This window comes from Bos indicus, chromosome 1, assembly GCF_029378745.1.
Source record: "Bos indicus isolate NIAB-ARS_2022 breed Sahiwal x Tharparkar chromosome 1, NIAB-ARS_B.indTharparkar_mat_pri_1.0, whole genome shotgun sequence".
Classification (NCBI taxonomy): Eukaryota; Metazoa; Chordata; class Mammalia; order Artiodactyla; family Bovidae; genus Bos; species Bos indicus.
Genome location: NC_091760.1, coordinates 110,700,033 through 110,716,764, shown reverse-complemented (window position 1 = coordinate 110,716,764; position 16,732 = coordinate 110,700,033). Strand labels below are relative to the sequence as shown.

The following is a 16,732-nucleotide window of genomic DNA, read 5'->3' as shown; positions in this document are numbered from 1 at the left end:
TGATGAAAAATAAGAATTTCTGTAGTCATACAACTCAAGAGCACAAGAGTTTAGTAATTTAAGGTCTCCACCTTGCATTAAGGTTTATTGCAATTGTGACTATATCCTTGTGTGTGTGTGTGTGTGTATGCTCAGTTGTGTCTGACTCTTTGCAACTCCATGGACTGTAGCCTGCCAAGCTCCTCTGTCCATGGGATTTTTCAGCCAAGAATACTGGAGTGGGTTGCTATTTCCTACTCCAGGGGATCCTCCCAACTCAGAGATTGAACCATGTCTCTTGTGTCTGCTGCACTGGCAGGCACATTCTTTACCAACTGCTTCACCTGGTACAGACCTTAGCCAATTATAATTTAGTTAAACATAGTGTATTGGATGCCATGTTTTCTCCTTACTATAATAAATCATATAGGGCTGTACCAAAGATTTTCTTTGGTCTAGGCCGAGAGTTGATGGGGTAAGGGCAATGACTTTGGAATCAGATCTTAGCTGAAGTCCAGAAATTGAAACTTAATGGCTGACTGGTCTTGTGCAAGTTATTTAGCCTCACTGAGCTTCAGTTTCCTCTTCTCTGGAGACGTCATGCTTAACAACAGGGCCACCGAGCAGGTTGTTCACTGCCTAAGAGCACTCAGCTAAGGGGGGTGTAGGGGTTGAAAGTCAGCCAGAATTTTGCTATTTAAGTCATACACCACCCCCCAAGTGGACATCAACCACCATAAATAAAGGCACACAAAATTCTGTAAAAGTTAATAGTAGCCTTGCTTAACTAAGTCCTGCTATCCAATAAGATGTCAACAAATAGTAGTTATTATCATCATGATCATGGTCATCTTCTCTGACTGTAACGATGAACAGTTGGTTTTTATAAATACCATATCCTAATGGCCTGAGGATAAAACCTATCTCCTTCCCTCCAATTAAGGATGTAATGAACTTATACTATATTAAAGCATTAGGAATGGTGAGAGAATTCAGAGTAAGACAATAAACCCTTTTAAAGGTCAAGGACTGCAGGCTTTGAACTTGAGGTGTGACAAGCAATTCAAAGAGTCCCGAAAAGAGGTGAACTCTTCTGATTTTGAGTAACAGATCCATTTGTTCATCACAACGGCCATTTTCAAGCTAATCGGATAATGGATTGGGCTGCACTGGGAATCTTTTCCACATCATTAGTGGCTGCTCCCTTTTGTCCCAGGCTTCCTGCTTATTCTTATGGCAGTAGATGCTGACACCCTCACCGCCATTAACTATTATTCACATTGTACTGACTACTATCCACACCCAGAAGTTCCTTATACTGTGTGCTTCTGGCTCATGCAACTTTTGTCTTAAAAGTATTGCATTATGCACAAATAATTAAGATTGTCATAAATTTAATTTGTGATATTTGAATTCTTAGATATTTTTCCTGATTATTAAAGACAAATACCTTCAAAAGAAGGCATAATCTTGAAGAAATATGTAAATCTCAAATATTTAGTTTTAAAATAAGAACTGAGAAAAAGTATGTCTTTTTTAAAAAAAATTTCCCTTGAAATGACTGCTTCTGAGAATTACAACTCCTATACAGTCTGTGGGGAATTTGTTTCCATGTATTGAGAGTCTCAAGTTTACTCCAATTCCCTTTTATGGTTTTACTGATTTTCTTGTGTGTGTGCCAGGTCTAATAAACCCAACTCTGATTATAGAGGGTACACTTAAAAAGGGGTAGAAGCACTGAGTGAGGAGGCTCTAGGAGCCACATTCAGTAGACTGAGTGTCTGTGGTTTCTGAAATCACTAAGGATCGTTAACAAATGGCATATTTCATATGACTACCCAGGCAGTGTTTAGAGGCCCATATTTCCTTACCAGTAGTGAATAAACAAGGAGGCATAATCCAGCATTGATTTTGTAACATCCTACAAGATGTGTGGGGTCCAAAAAAAGATAGGCAAACTCAATTTGACAGCAGCCCTTTGAGAGCACTTTCACATGTGCCAAATGACTTCCTTTCTCAGTAATCTCATACCCATCAAAATGTAGCTTGCTTTCTAGGCTTCTCTATTAACTGCTGAAATATTGTTCTTAAAAAAAAGGCTTTTAGAACTACTATTTTATAAACTCGTAGAGCAGTGTTTCCCAACCTGTGTTCTGAGGAGCACCTATATCAGAATTACGTGCTGGCTTATTAAAATGCAAATTCCAAGGCACCACCCTGAACCTATTGTTTACATAATCTTAGGGTAGGGTGAGGGACCCTGCATTTTAACAGCATCCCCAGATGATTCTAACATGGCTCAAGAACTTCTAAGAAATGATAGTAGCTTCCTGGTAGATGACAGGAATAGGCCACACAATATCCAAAATAGTAAAATGGCAAAACCAATAGTGGGAAAAAAATTGTTATGAACTTTCCATAAAATTAAAGAATAGGATGGCAGTATAAGATCATATGGTGAAGTAAGTCAGAAAGAGAAAAACAAATATCGTATACTAACACATGTATATGGAATCTAGCAATATGGCGCTGATGAACCTACTTGCAGGGCAGCAATGGAGACACAGAGAATAATAGACGTATGGACGTGGCTAGGGAGGAGGGGCAAGGAGAAGGTGGGACTTATGGAGAGAGCAACGTGGATACATTCCCATATGCAAAATAGGTAGCCAATGGGAATTTGCTATATGACTCGGGGAACTCAAACTGGGGCTCTGTAACAACCTAGAGGGGTAGGATGGGAAGGGAGGGGGGAGGAATGTTCAAGTGGGAGGGGACATGGATAAACCTATGGCTGATTCATGTTGATGTTTGCTAGAAACCAACACAATACTGTAAAACAATTTTCCTTCAATTAAAAATAATAAACTTTTTTTTAAGTTAAAAAAAAAGATCATATGGATGTCCTTGATTTAGGTTAATAGAGTTACAGGGAAAAAAAATGCTCAGAATCAATGTTTGTGGAATTTGGCTTATTTATTGTTCATCAGTGAAACAAAAATTCTAAGGCCACCTGCTAAGAGGGTAACCTGTTCAATAGTTCTGAGAAGTTACGTATGGTCACCTTTGGGTCCCTTATGGGAACCTACCAAATAATACTGGCCCACACTTGCCCAGTAATGACTGATAGGGACCAATGGGAAAAGGTCAGGTGTGGTAGGAATGAATGGAGAGAGCTGCTCAATCTTATTCTTGAACATTGAATAAAAAAGGGTTCCATACACTCTTCCCATGCTGGTCCCATGCTGTCAACTCATTTCTATGATGTCATGGATACGTGTTACTGATATCTGACTGTAGGATGTTAGATGGTTTTAAAGGTTGAGTGCTTTTCTGCACTGCCTGGACTTTGTAGAGCTGTGAGGAAAGCTGGGGGAAAATAGATGTGACATACTTGTTTTGGGGCTTCCCTGGTGGCTCAGGCAGTAAAGAATTTGCCTGCAATCCAGGAGACCTGGGTTTGATCCCTGGGTCAGGAAGATCCCCAGGAGAAGGGGATGGCTACCCACTCCAGTTTTCTTGCCCGGAGAACCCCATGGATAGAGCAGCCTGGCAGGCTACAGTCTATAGGGTCGCTCAGTTGGATATGATTGAGTGACTAACACTTTCACTTTCACTTTCATACCTGTATCAGCTCTGTGATAAGAAAAGTCATCTTGTTTGAGCTGTACAAGTTGCATGCATACATGCTCAGTCGCTTCAGTTGTATCTAATTCTGCGACCCCATGGACTGTAGCCCCACCAGGTTCCTCTGTCCATGGGGTTCTCTAGGCAAGGATACTGGAGTGGGTTGCCATTCCTTTCTCCAGGGAGTCTTCCCAACTCAGGGGTCAAACCCGTGTCTCCTGTGTCTCTTGCACTGCAGGCAGATTCTTTACTGCTGAGCCACCAGGGAAGCCTGCCATAAGTTGCATATGTGTTAGCCATTGTCTCACCTGTATGCATGTACATTCTTGGTTGTTTAAGAGCATTCTAAGGAGTGTCTATACTGTTTTTGTAGAATTATTTAATAAAAACTCCATCTGTTGCGGTTGAACACTTGGCCTCAAACCTTTTGGCAATAAATAGTTTTACAGTGTCTGCATTGGAAGTTTTACCTGTAACATATCCACTATAACACTGTATCTGATATATATATACATACACACAGAATATCTCACTCTCTGTTAAATAAAATGATCTCTCATAGTACTTTTGGGAAGAACTTATTTAAGAAAATACTGCTTAAACAAAGAATATACTTGGCACAAAGATACACTGAAAATGCCATCATATGAATCCCTTTTTTCTCTTAAAATGAATTATTGTGAATTCATTAATTTGGCTTGTGTCACCACTTGCCTAAGAAAAATTTTACTAAAAATTTTCTATGAAGATACAAAATTGGTCATTTGCTTATTTGGCAAATATTTATTGACTATCTATAGCATAGGCTACCCACTCCAGTATTTTTGGGCTTCCCTTGTGGCTCATATGGTAAAGAATCTGCCTGCAATGCGGGAGACCTGGGTTGGATTCCCGGGTTGGGAAGATCCCCTGGAGAAAGGAAAGGCTACCCACTCCAGTATTGTGGCCTAGAGAATTCCATGGATAGCCCATGGGGTCACAGAGAGTTGGATATGACTGAGTGACTTTCACTTTCACTATTGTGTGCGAGGGGCTGAGGAGGGGGGCTCCCTCCATAGAACTTGTTTATTAGAGGAAACAGACACTAGTCAGACAATCAAGGCAAACATCAACCAAACAAACTAACAACGACAAAAAACAAGATGACAGGTATAACAAGTATTTTAAGGAGAGGTCTGAAATACTTTGAGGACCTTAGCATTAGTCAGGAGGTTACAGAAAGCTTCCCTAAGGCAGTGAATCTGAGTTGTAATGGGAAAGTTAATATCTACATTAACTAGGTGATGAGGGGAGAAAGGGTGATTCTAGCAGGAGAACAAGAGATCCAAAAGCCCAGGGCAGGAGGAAGTGTGGTAAGTATAAGAAACTGAAAGGAGGTCTTTCTGGCCAGAATGGTGAGGCACTGGGGACAAATGAGGCTGGAGAGGCTAGGAGAGGGCATTGCATGTGAGGCTGTCGGGCGCTGGATGTGGAGTTTGGTTTTTAAGAGCTGTGGGAAGCCATTGTAAGGTTTTATACAGAGAGTGGTGCCAGGATTTGGGCTTTGAAGAGGTCATTCTGGCCATAGTGTGGCAAGGGGGTTGGACGGTCCAAGTAGTTCAGTCAGGAGGCTACTGCCATTATTTTAGGCAAGAGGTGATGGTAGTGCAATGAAGAGAGGTGGACAGAGTTAAAAGCACCTGAGAAGGGAAATCCAAATACTGGGTGACAGGCTGGATACGGGTGGGGAGAGGCAACTGGGTGTTTGGCTGATGCCTCAGAACGAGTGATATTATAATTACTCAAGTGGGGAATGCTGAAAGAAAGTCAGGTGGGTTTTTTTTTTTTTTTTTTTTTTTAGGGGGAAGGGTGGGACATTTATGAGTTTTAATTTAAATGAACTGAGTTTGAGGTGTCTTTGAATTATCAAGCAGGAAGAGTCAAGCAGAGAAGGGCAGATACCCGTTTGAGAGTTTTGTCACAGAAGCAGTTACTAAAGCCACAGACCCGTGGAGACTGACTAGGGAGAGAGTTATGGTGATGGGAAAAAATGCGCACTGATAATGAATAGCTGGATAGAGGAAGGTGGGCCCAGAAAGGAGGTTGAGAAGGGGTGTCTAGAGTAGGAGGGTCACTGAAGGATGCTGTGTCACAGAAGGTATAGGGAGAAATGCTTGAGGAAGGAGGAACTGGCCAACGGAATTGAACACTGCTAAAGGCGAGTGACACAAGGACTGAAACATATCCAGTCCTGGAACCTGCATGACTTGAATGACCATAGAGATAATGGGCTGAGAGGCCAGATTAGAAAGGGTCGAGTCAAGAGGAGCAGGAGGCAAGGAAACACAGGGTGAACAGTGACGACTCTTCTGGCTTTAAAGAGGAGGCGAGAGAGAGGCAACAGGTGAAGAGAAAGGAGATGTTAAGCCAGTTGAAGGTGTTTAAGAGCCCATGGGAGTTTAAGTTGGAGGAAGAAGAGCTCTTTTAAGAGATCTTAAGTGCTTTAATTTAAAAAAACTATGTAAAAATTCTTTAAATCAATGTCACTGTAAATCTGTACAGTGATAGGAACTGATATATTCACTCTGGTCTGCCTTTCTAAAGCATGCTTCTTCTCCTTGGTATTTTGGCCTGACTCAGCTTAGTCTCTTGGTGTAAAAAGACACATTTCAATGCCTGATGATTTGTTTCTGGAAAACCACAGGGTGACTCATGCTTTGCTGCAAGTATACTTTCACTCTCTCAAGATAAGATTGTTGTTGACCCAATTTGGAAAGGCAGAAGGATTGATAGTGATGCTGGTTGAAAAATAGAAATTAACCCCTGAAGGGTATTAGGCTACTTAGCTTATGTCCCATAGAGGCTCACAGGTTATCAGCAAGTTTACTATGAAGTCTGTGTATACGTGTGTATTGAAACCTTTTGGTCAAATATCAAAATTGGGTATCCACATGGTGTTGAAGTTTTGTACACAGCAACATTTCTTCTCATAAACATTTACTTTGCAAAAGTTGCTATTTCAAGGTTTCAGTTTAGTAAGCTGTTTCATTTTTTTTATTTTTGAGAAGGAATTAGATTTTAAAGTTATGTTTCAAAACAAATCTTATTTCTCCTATTGGCATTCATTACACGATCCATGAATTATTCCATCATCCATTTATATGCCAAGTACTTGTTGAACACTACCGTGTGCCAGATACTGGGTAGGGCATACAAAGAATAATAATGTATGGTTCTTCCTCCTCTAGTTTATTGTCTAGTGGAGGAGATTGATGACAACACACCGTGTATACTATAGATGGTGTAGAGAACAAAAGGACAGAGAGGAGGGAATTTATTCTGTCGGGGTGATTTGTCCATGTTTGCCAATGTATATACACATATGTGCGTGTGTGTGTCTATGTGTGAAAGAGAGGGAGAATGTGAGCATGGGAAAAGCTTAACAGAGAGTCATAGAACAGGCAATGGGAAGAGTGGAAAGGGAAAAGATTTCAGGATAAGGATAGTAACTTATTTGAGGTGCTGAGCAGGTATTTGTTTTGTCATTATGTAATTCAAAGTATCTTTGAAAAATAGGCTGGGGTTTAATTTTACCTGCTGGGTCATTAACAATATATATGTGTGAAGATGTGAAGTTATCCTGCCCAACACTGCACTGGTTTTGGCTCTCCAACTATGTTTAGCATGGAAGACAACATGCCCATATATTGTAGGAGGGAAGGCATCATAAGACAAACCCAGCCACTGTATAAATCCAAAGTGGGTTTTCTTATGTCACCCATAAAGTTCTGTGAAAGTTGGCACTAAAATTAAATGGAAAACTTTCATGTTAATGGGCCCACAAGGCTATTTACGTCCTACTAGCTGAGGCCTCAGAGATGATCTCATTTAGCCCTTTTTTATGTTGGCGTCTGGAGTGGAAAGCCATCTAGCCTAGGCTGAAGGTGTTCAGCAAAGGAGAGCCACCTTGCTGGTACCAGCTGATAGTGTTTGGAGAAAATCTTTTGACAGAGGCCCTTCTCACCCTAATAGCATTTTGAAATCATCTCTATTTGCCCCCATGTGATATAATGGACAGGATGTTCTTGTAACACAAACATTTGAAATCAAGTTCTAAAGAGGAATCATGATGGATGGTTGAGGTCTATCTGAAAAAAATTCTTTCATTCTCTTTTATAGCCTAAGGAGACCTCCTACGGACAATCACATTCAGTGTCTCAATATCCAGTGACTAAGACCCAGGCAAGCGCTCAGATCTACAAGTGCCAAAGATGCAAGTGCCAAGACCAGGACGTCCCTGAGTTGCTTTCTGCAGGGTGTAAGAACAAAGGCATCCCGTGTGTCTCAAGAAACAAGAGTGGAAGTGATGATTTAGTTCCTCCTCTTCCTTTAAAAGAATGTGACTGAATAGGCAGCCAGATGTGTTCTAGGACAGTCCAGCTGACTATGTGTTCTAGGACAGTCCAGCTGACTAACTCTTACTGTTAACAGGCACGAGCAGTTCCAGGACACAAGGACTACTGATAGAGGGATTTGTTTGGTTTTCCAGAAATAGATCCTGTTCTGTTCGATCTGTTTGCTCAATCTCTATTCTCTCATTCATGTGGGCTTGATGGGATTGACAACACACACTGGCAGGCAAGTCTCTGAGGATTTTTGAGTTATTTCAGGAACTTTCTAACCTTCTACTCTGTGCTTTTATAAAACGATGATCAGAAACTGAATCAGCAACTGGAGGAATTGGAAATAGCTTCTATGTAATCATGTCCTACATGTAATCAGGACATGATTCCAGCACATTCCCATCCCAAACCCCTGCTTGTGTTTGAGAGGATCAAGTCATCAGAGAGGTGGCTCACTCCTTGATCTTTCCAATATATTATAATATTATGAAATAATTGTTCTTGCAATTTTCAACATTCCATGCCTTTAACTTGGATTTGCCCTAGAGATTGAAATTTCAGGCTCAAGAATTGACCTGGATTAAAATGCTAAAGTACTTGACCTCTCTCTGTTTCAGTGTCTTAATCTGAAAAATGGACTCAATAATGGTGAAAAAAATGCATGTAAGACAGAGCACATAATTAGCATGATAAATGCTAGCAATTATAATTTCAGGACCTTTATACTTTTCTAGCATTTAGTTTCCTCTGACTTCACACCCAACTGGATAAAATATATATTTTGTTGAATACCAAAACAGTAAACTTGTGTGAATTTCTGTGTGCTGATAGTGGAGCTGATGGGAAGATGACTGGGAGTTGATGGGGTGATGTGACCTCTACTCAAGGAGGGGAATGTCCTTAAAGTGACCATGGAAGCCAGCTGATTTGTTTTCAGTTTCTGAAGTCCCATAGTTTAGTCTATACATTATTAAGAAGGATTTATATTTCAGGATGTCCTTCCTAGAAGTCTAACTGAAATTTTCTAGTTGTCTCATGTTTTGTTCCCCATTTATGGAGACACATTAAAAAAAATACAGGAACAATGAATATTTGAGAACAAGGTACCTTTTGCCAATACCTTAAAAAAAAAACCAAATGCAATTTTTTCAGCCTTTTGTCTTAGACTCCAATTCTCTCTCTTTAGACGTCTTCCTCCTTGAGCCTGACAGGGCACCTGGGCCCTGCAGGAGTGCTAATCAAACCAGAACAGGAATAGTACTTAGGAGCTCAGACAGTCAGGGAAGTAGACTCTGATGTGCACACAATGACTTCTCTCAATGAGCAAAAAAGCACCAATCTCCATTTACCAGACTCAAAATGCACTGGGTATGATATAGTGATATATTTGATATTATTAACACATAATCACAATAGACCTGGAACATTTAATATTCAAGTTGTATTTGACTTTTCTATTTCTAAATATTATTCATCCATTGACTCACTCAACAGGTATTTATTGCATGCTAAAAACAAGGAAGTATGCTAGATTTTTCTATATATGTCTGGCCCTAAATGGATTATGAACCCTTTTAGAGCAGAGACATTGTACCTTTTTCCTGTTTTATCTCAAGGTTTAGCCTGTTGAAGACATTCAACCAACACAGCAAACATGCACTTCATAAATGAAAAATGGGATGCAAGTTCTATGCTGCCTGTGCATAAACAAATAACAAAATATTTATTCCTATGTCTTGATCATCTTTAAACTTATAATTTAAGCAGAATACAAATGCAAATATACTTCCTATGATTAATATATGTCAGCAGTATTATGTCAGACCTTTCACTTGGATTAAACATATAATTTATATGCTATATAAAAATAAGAAAACTAGATCAACTTATAAAAACTTTTCAGGGAGTTTTTGGTGAAAATAGTAACTTAAAATAGGATTTCTCTCAGACCAAAATCCCTTTTCATAAAGCAAAAGGAAATAAGCAAAGAAATCTAAAAGTTTTAGGCGCCGAACATTTTGATTCAATATGTTCTGCTATAAAATATTTGGCCTTGTTTGAATTTTTATTGCTATATGTTCTCAGTCTATATTTAACTGTGAGAAACACAAATAAGAACGAGTGAATGTGAAAAATGTTCTTTTTAAGTCATGGCAGTGAATTTGAGAAAACATATATTAAAGGAACACTTTGTGGTTTTAACTTGCAGCCCCTTTCCTGAGCCTCCCTTGGTCAGATATGATTTAATGTTTATTGAACTAAGGACTCAGCTTACTTGGAATGAAATCCTTAAGGGCCCCTCAGAACCACCTCAGATAAGTCCCTTACTTCACCATGATCTCAAATAAGGTTTCTTTTATGCCCTCTTTTTCACAGGTGAAATAAGGTCTAATTAGAAAGTTTCATAATGGGGACATTCAATTCATCAATTCTTTCTTTGCTCAAATTAAGTTTTTAAAAATCAGTGTGTTCACTCTGGCATCAACTCAATCTCAGTCTGTAATCAGCCAACAATCTGTGCCTCATGAAGGCTGCCATCTTAACTGCCAGTTTCTTCCACCCATACTGTCTCTGTGGGGGTAATACATTCTATTTGGTGCCTCTGCGTGAGGTCCTCAAATTTCCATGTGGCCAAAATAAACACTTTTTTTTCAGTTCAGTCTCAACTTCTTGGCTGAGCAACAGGACAGACTTGCCACAATGCATGATCTTTCAGATGCCCAAAATCCCAGTTCAAGGAATGGGTACAGATGGTATGACCAACAGCTCTCTAGAGGATGGCTCATCTACAAAGTGGTTTGTGTCCAGCAGTGTTTCAACACCATTCTCTTGGTCTACACTTCAGTTCCTGAGCCATGTCAATGTTGAGAACTCTATCACATTGATGGTAAAATATTCCATTCCCAAAGGCAGCCTACCTAACTCTGTGAAGATTAGACTTTTTATCAACCTATGTCCACTGGTTAAACTGGGGCAAGTGTAACCAGGAGATAGCATGGAGACATGGTTAAGTGCATGGGCTCTGGGGTCAGACTGGGTTCAATCCATCCACTGATAACTTATTACCTGTGTGACCTCAGGCAGTTCCCAAATCCCTCTGTGCCTCAGTTGCCCCATCAGTAAGATAGATACGTGCTTCAGTCGTGTCTGACTCTGTGCGACCCCATAGATGGCAGCCCATGAGGCTCCCCCGTCCCTGGGATTCTCCAGGCATGAACACTGGAGTGGGTTGCCATTTCCTTCTCCAATGCATGAAAGTGAAAAGTGAAAGTGAAGTCGCTCAGTCATGTCTGACTCTTAGCAACCCCATGGACTGTAGCCTACCAGGCTCCTCCGTCCATGGGATTTTCCAGGCGAGAGTACTGGAGTGGGGGGCCATCAGTAAACTGGAGATAATATTAGTACTAGCCTTATGAGATTATTGTGAAGGTTAAATGAGATACTTGACACGTTTAGTGTAGGGCTTGGCACATATTGACTAACAATGATTATTTTTAGGCAAGTCAGTAGACCAAGTTCCTTGTGCAGCATAAAGGAAGGCGAAGGGTAAATAACCAGATATGAAATTATTTCTCAAATAACTCCTTACTCTTTAAGTGTCTCATTTTTCACCCAGCTCAATCATCAAGCAAAAATATTAAGGGAGATGAGGAGGTCTGTGAAACCACTCACTCATTTAAGTGTGGTCTCATTTCTTTGGGGTTCTTGAGAGGATGTTTGTTTTTCTCTAACCCTCAGGGTCACTGGGGTTGAAATGAAGAATGTTATTGGGGTAAGATGGCCAGTATCACTTTCTTGATAGCCATATAGATGTGGGCATTGTTTTCTTGTTCATTTCTGGTTTATGTTTCTCTCTGTTCCAACATCTTCTCTTTTCCTCACTCCCACTTTCGTGAGATACCTTTGTCAGCACAAAGCAGAGGCAGTCAGGCACACCTCTATGCATTATTCCAACTTAGGATGTTTATGCAAGAAGAAAGCCAACCAGGGTGGGGTTCCTGCAACCCTGGCAACCCCAGGGGCACACGTGGTTCTTAGCAGCCAGGGGAGGGTGGGGTCTCTCACCGGTTGCTCTCTCAGGGTTGTTGCACATGAAGCACTGCCACGCTCCTGCTGCTTCACTGAAGCCAAACACATCGAAGAACCTCACTTCTTCTAGATGGAGCTGAACCTGGTCCAGATCCTGTTTTGGGAACACAAAGCACAAAGAACATAAGTGTGTCTGCCTGCCACGCAGCACTCTGAGACTGGGCAAATGGGATGTGGACACAGGACAGCCAGGGCTCGGATTCAGTGCTTATGACAAGAAGGGAGCATGGAGAAAACCTCTCATGGCCCATCTTAGAAAAGAGCAGCTAGTTCAAACTCTTCTAAGAGAGTTCTTACTCTTAAACACAGAGGGTGGCCAGCATGGGCCCCAGGGCTGCTCTTTGAGGGAGTGCCAAGTCAGAGCCTGAAGTGGCCCAGAATTTTCATGCATCTAACCACAGCTCAAGAATTTCTAAAAAGCTGGGATATTCGAGTGGCAATGCTGTCGAAACGAATGCTTCTGGGGATTTGTCTTTTATTTACACTTCACATGGAATTGAGAATCAATTATCCATATCAAAAAATTATTTTTATTAGGTTGGCTTCACAGGGGGCTGATGGAAATGTGTAGGGGTGTTTAATCCCTTAGCCCTTGGCTCCAGTTCTGTTTTAGTTTCATACTTTATCTTAAAATTGGATGTAAACTTTGCATTTTCTAGTCCATAATATGGCTGCATTGGTTTTAATGGAAAATAATGCCATAATCTGTAAATTAATTAACTTTTCCCCTCTAAATGGTTGAGTAGAACTGACACACTGAGAAGACCACCCTGTTTTATGTGCCCTATGGCATCCTGCCAAAGTGTTCCTATTTAAGAGGCACAGGAGAGAGGTTCCATTACACTGTAAATGGATGGAAAACTATTAGCCTAACCAAATTAAATAGCTCTACTGTCCTCCTGAGGCTCTCCTATTATGTAAATGACTTGTAGCCTCTGCTATAGGGTGGCCAGAACTGCACTCTTACAAAGTTGCTTTCCTAAGTGGGGTTTACTGTCTTTGCTGGCCTCGCACATGCCCAGTTGACTTATCTGTTTGTCTTCTATTGAGCTGTGATTGTATTTCCTTTCCTCTGGTCCACACTCTCATCTTGTACCCATAGTAACAGCTCTCAGCATGCCCAAGAGCTAGGGGATGGGGGCACTGGTAGCACCGCTTATGGTGGATCTAAAATAGGGAAGACCCTGAAGCTCTCAGGTCTGCTTTTCTTGACACAGGAGACAGGTATGCTGAACTCAGCTCCTTGAGAGCAGAAACACATCTACTGTGTTCACAAGTTGCATTCCCAGCATCTAGTCCAACATCAGGAATGGGTGAACATCACTGGTTTGCAGGCCCTGTGCAAAGTTTCTCAATGAGCTATATGAACAGTATTATGAAAATTTAAAGGGGATTCATTCTGTAGAACATTTACCTTCACTGGGACAAAAACCCAATGAAGGCAGGGACTTTGTTTTATTGGCTGCTATAATGTTAGCACTAAAGACATGCAAGCATTAAATAAATATTTGTGGGATAATGAAAAGCATAAACTGGGACTAGAAATGAGTACCTCTCAGCACCCTTTATTAAGACTGCTATGGTTTGTGCTCTGGAACTGGACATGTTGGCAGCTCACAATGCTGAATACAGCTTTTTGAGTTGTTAACCTTTAATATCATATTTTAGGTATTCCAACAGGCACTGTTTATAAAGAAATGTTTTTAAAGAATGATTTTGAATGTGTTCAATAGAAAAAAAGGCGGTTTTATTAAAAAGCGTATTTCCAAGATAAAGACTGAAGAAGCACCTGGGAATCTTACAGGTTTCAAAGGATGAAATCCATATTAAAATTTATGGGGAAAAAGCAGATGTTCATAAATATCAGTTTCAAAACTGCTAAGTCTCTGAAGTCTATACTTGGCCATTGGTGTGCATATCGTTTCTCTCTTTCCCACACAATTAAGGATCAATTTTTCATTCACCACAAGCACTGCTAGCAAACAAAGTACTTAAAATAATACTTCAGGGTTCCTTTATTTGTCCTGTTGTGAGACCAGAAATATCCCAGGTTGTTGCTCATAATTCACATTTGTCTTGGCAAAAAGTTACTTTCAAAGTTTAAGACAGATGGCAAGTAACATCCCAGTCTTCAAGTTCTCAAGTCAAAAGCAAATTTTTTCAGAGGATTTAAGTGTTGTGCAAAGAAGACTGAGTGAAGAAGGTAGATGGTAATTCTATGAACTGCTGAAGTTGGTAGTAACAGTCAACTTTGAATAGACAGACAAACGAAACACAGGTAATTCCAAATATTGGTGGAAAATCAAAGCAAAATAAATCACAAAACAAACAAACACAAGCCATTCAACTAGAGATACCTAAATTTTTGGAATTTTGATTTCTTAAGTGTGATCGAGGTCATTATTTCTCTCTCCTACTTATTTTCTTTACCCTCCTGTGTCCTATAGCTTCCCCAGGCCTTGCCTAGGATTTGTGATGTGCTAAGTGGGCTTCTCTGGTAGTTAAGACCCTAAAGAATCCACCTGCAATGTGGAAGACCTAGGTTCAATCCCTGGGTTTGGAAGATTCCCCTGGAGGAGGGCATGGCAACCCATTCCAGTACTTTTGCCGGGAGAATCTCATGGACAGAGGAGCCTGGTGGGCTACAGTCCATGGGGTCGCAAAGAATCGGACACGACTGAGTGGCTAAGCACAGCACAGCAAGGTGCTTCAGTTGTGTCCGACCAACTCTTTGAGATCCTGTGGACTATAGCCTGCCAAGCTGCTCTGTCCATGGGATTTTCCAGGCAATACAGGAGTGGGTTGCCATTTCCTTCTCCAGGGGATCTTCCCAACCAAGGGATTGAACCCGCATCTCTTATGTCTCCTGCATTGGTAGGTGAGTTCTTTACCACTGGCGCCACCTGGGAAGCCCAGGATTTGCTATATGGCTTCTTCTTTTTTTTTTTTTTAAAGACAAGAGAACCAAAATTGATTTGTTTAAAGAATTGCAACCTTCATTTAAGCAACTAGCCTCTAGAAGAGTAATTTTATATCAAGATAGGGTCATTCCTTGAATATTTCCATTCAATGGCATTGGACACACCCTAGGGTGACCTTTCAATAATTCCCATCTCCTGGTGTTCATCTCTTTGTATAACCCATTTCTCTTAAGTGTGGGAAAGACCTGTAACTTGTTTTTAACCAAGAATATGGCAATGGTGATAGGATATTAATCTCATGATTATATTATTATGTATCCCTGCTCACCCTCTCCCCCAACACACACACACACACAAAACCAATCTTGCCAGCAAATGCATAGAGAAACTCCCCTGCTGGCCTTGAAGAAGAAAGCTGTCATGTTGTGAACTGCCTATGGAGAGGGCCATGTGGCTGGCAATTGTGGGTGGCTTCTAGGACCTAGTGGCAGCCTTCAGACAACAGCCAGTAACAGAGCCAGTCCTTTAGTCCTATGACCCTCCACCAAATTTCTCCCAGCACCCTGAGCAAGCCTGGAAATGGAAAGCTGACCCTTTCCATTCGATGAGAAACACAGCTCCCTGAGTGAGAACACAGCCTGGTCAATACCTTGATTGCAGCCTTGTGAGACCATGAGTGGAGGACCCAGCAACACCACAAGCAGACTCCTGATGTTGTTTTAAGCTGCTAGGTTTGTAGTAATTTGTTATGCAGTTTTGGGCATCAATACCTAGACTACATTGTGAAGAAGAGGAGAAGGTGACACTCTTGGCCAATATTCAATGAAAATGATGCTTCTACTTAGAGGGGTCACATTCTTTCAAGTACACCCCAGATCAGGCCTCAATAAAACTCAAAGGATATTGAAGTCTGTATTATTTCTGTTGACTTAAATAAAAAGATACATAATCATAGTAAACATGCACTAAGAAGGATTTTCTTGATAATCATTGTCTAATTCAAGAGGGATAAAAGCCTATGAAGGGAAAAATGATGTTTCTGAACAGCTGATTAAGCAAATATTTCTCCAGGTTTAGGGAAAGAAAAACTTAACGGGAGTAGGAATTTGGAAAACTATATAAAAAGTCTTTTGTGAAGCTCCCTAGAGGAAAACTACACCAGCCAGTTTGAAAAGATGAGTGGATATTTACAACATCGTTTTGATGACAGTGACAGCATGAGTTAATGCCATGGATTCTGTAAAAGTGCAAAGTGGCCTCTCCATCTTAGAATGTGGTCTATGTACTGGGAGAGGGGATTGGGAAACAATTTTCCAGAAATCAGTGAAAGCATACATCTGGAAGAACTTTGGCTTCTGGCACATTTAAATTCTGTTCTAACAGTATTTTTGCACAGATACAAAACATAGGATTGCCTCATGTGCTCCGTGCACTTATGGTTAATAGGATCAACTCTTGGCACATACTTTAAGCATGTTTTAAGAAATGTAAAGAGTTATTTTTAAAACAATCTTCAATATTTTCACATAATAGTAATGCTTTTTGTCTTTATGGTTATTTCTATTGTACATGTTCTAACTATATGGAGTTTGGGGTGTGAAATAAACTTATTGAGGGAAGAAAATTAATGATTCACCTCTATATTGTTCATCTTTTTATTACTTATGTTGTCCTACATTCTGTAGGCAAACTGTCTTGTAAGAAACACCGTATGTTGAATGAACAAACTAGCAA

At 40.5% G+C, this 16,732-nt stretch overlaps 1 protein-coding gene across 5 annotated transcripts in view; it reads right to left on the bottom strand.

Annotated features, from left to right (window-relative positions):
- VEPH1 (ventricular zone expressed PH domain containing 1) overlaps positions 1 to 16,732 on the bottom strand; it is a 277,419-nt gene that overhangs the window by 12,064 nt on the left and 248,623 nt on the right. For all 5 annotated transcript variants that reach the window (XM_070792573.1, XM_070792568.1, XM_070792565.1 and 2 more), the window contains one exon: positions 12,054 to 12,171. In XM_070792573.1, the coding sequence (XP_070648674.1) occupies positions 12,054 to 12,171 (118 nt within the window). The remainder of the gene's footprint in view (positions 1 to 12,053; positions 12,172 to 16,732) is intronic.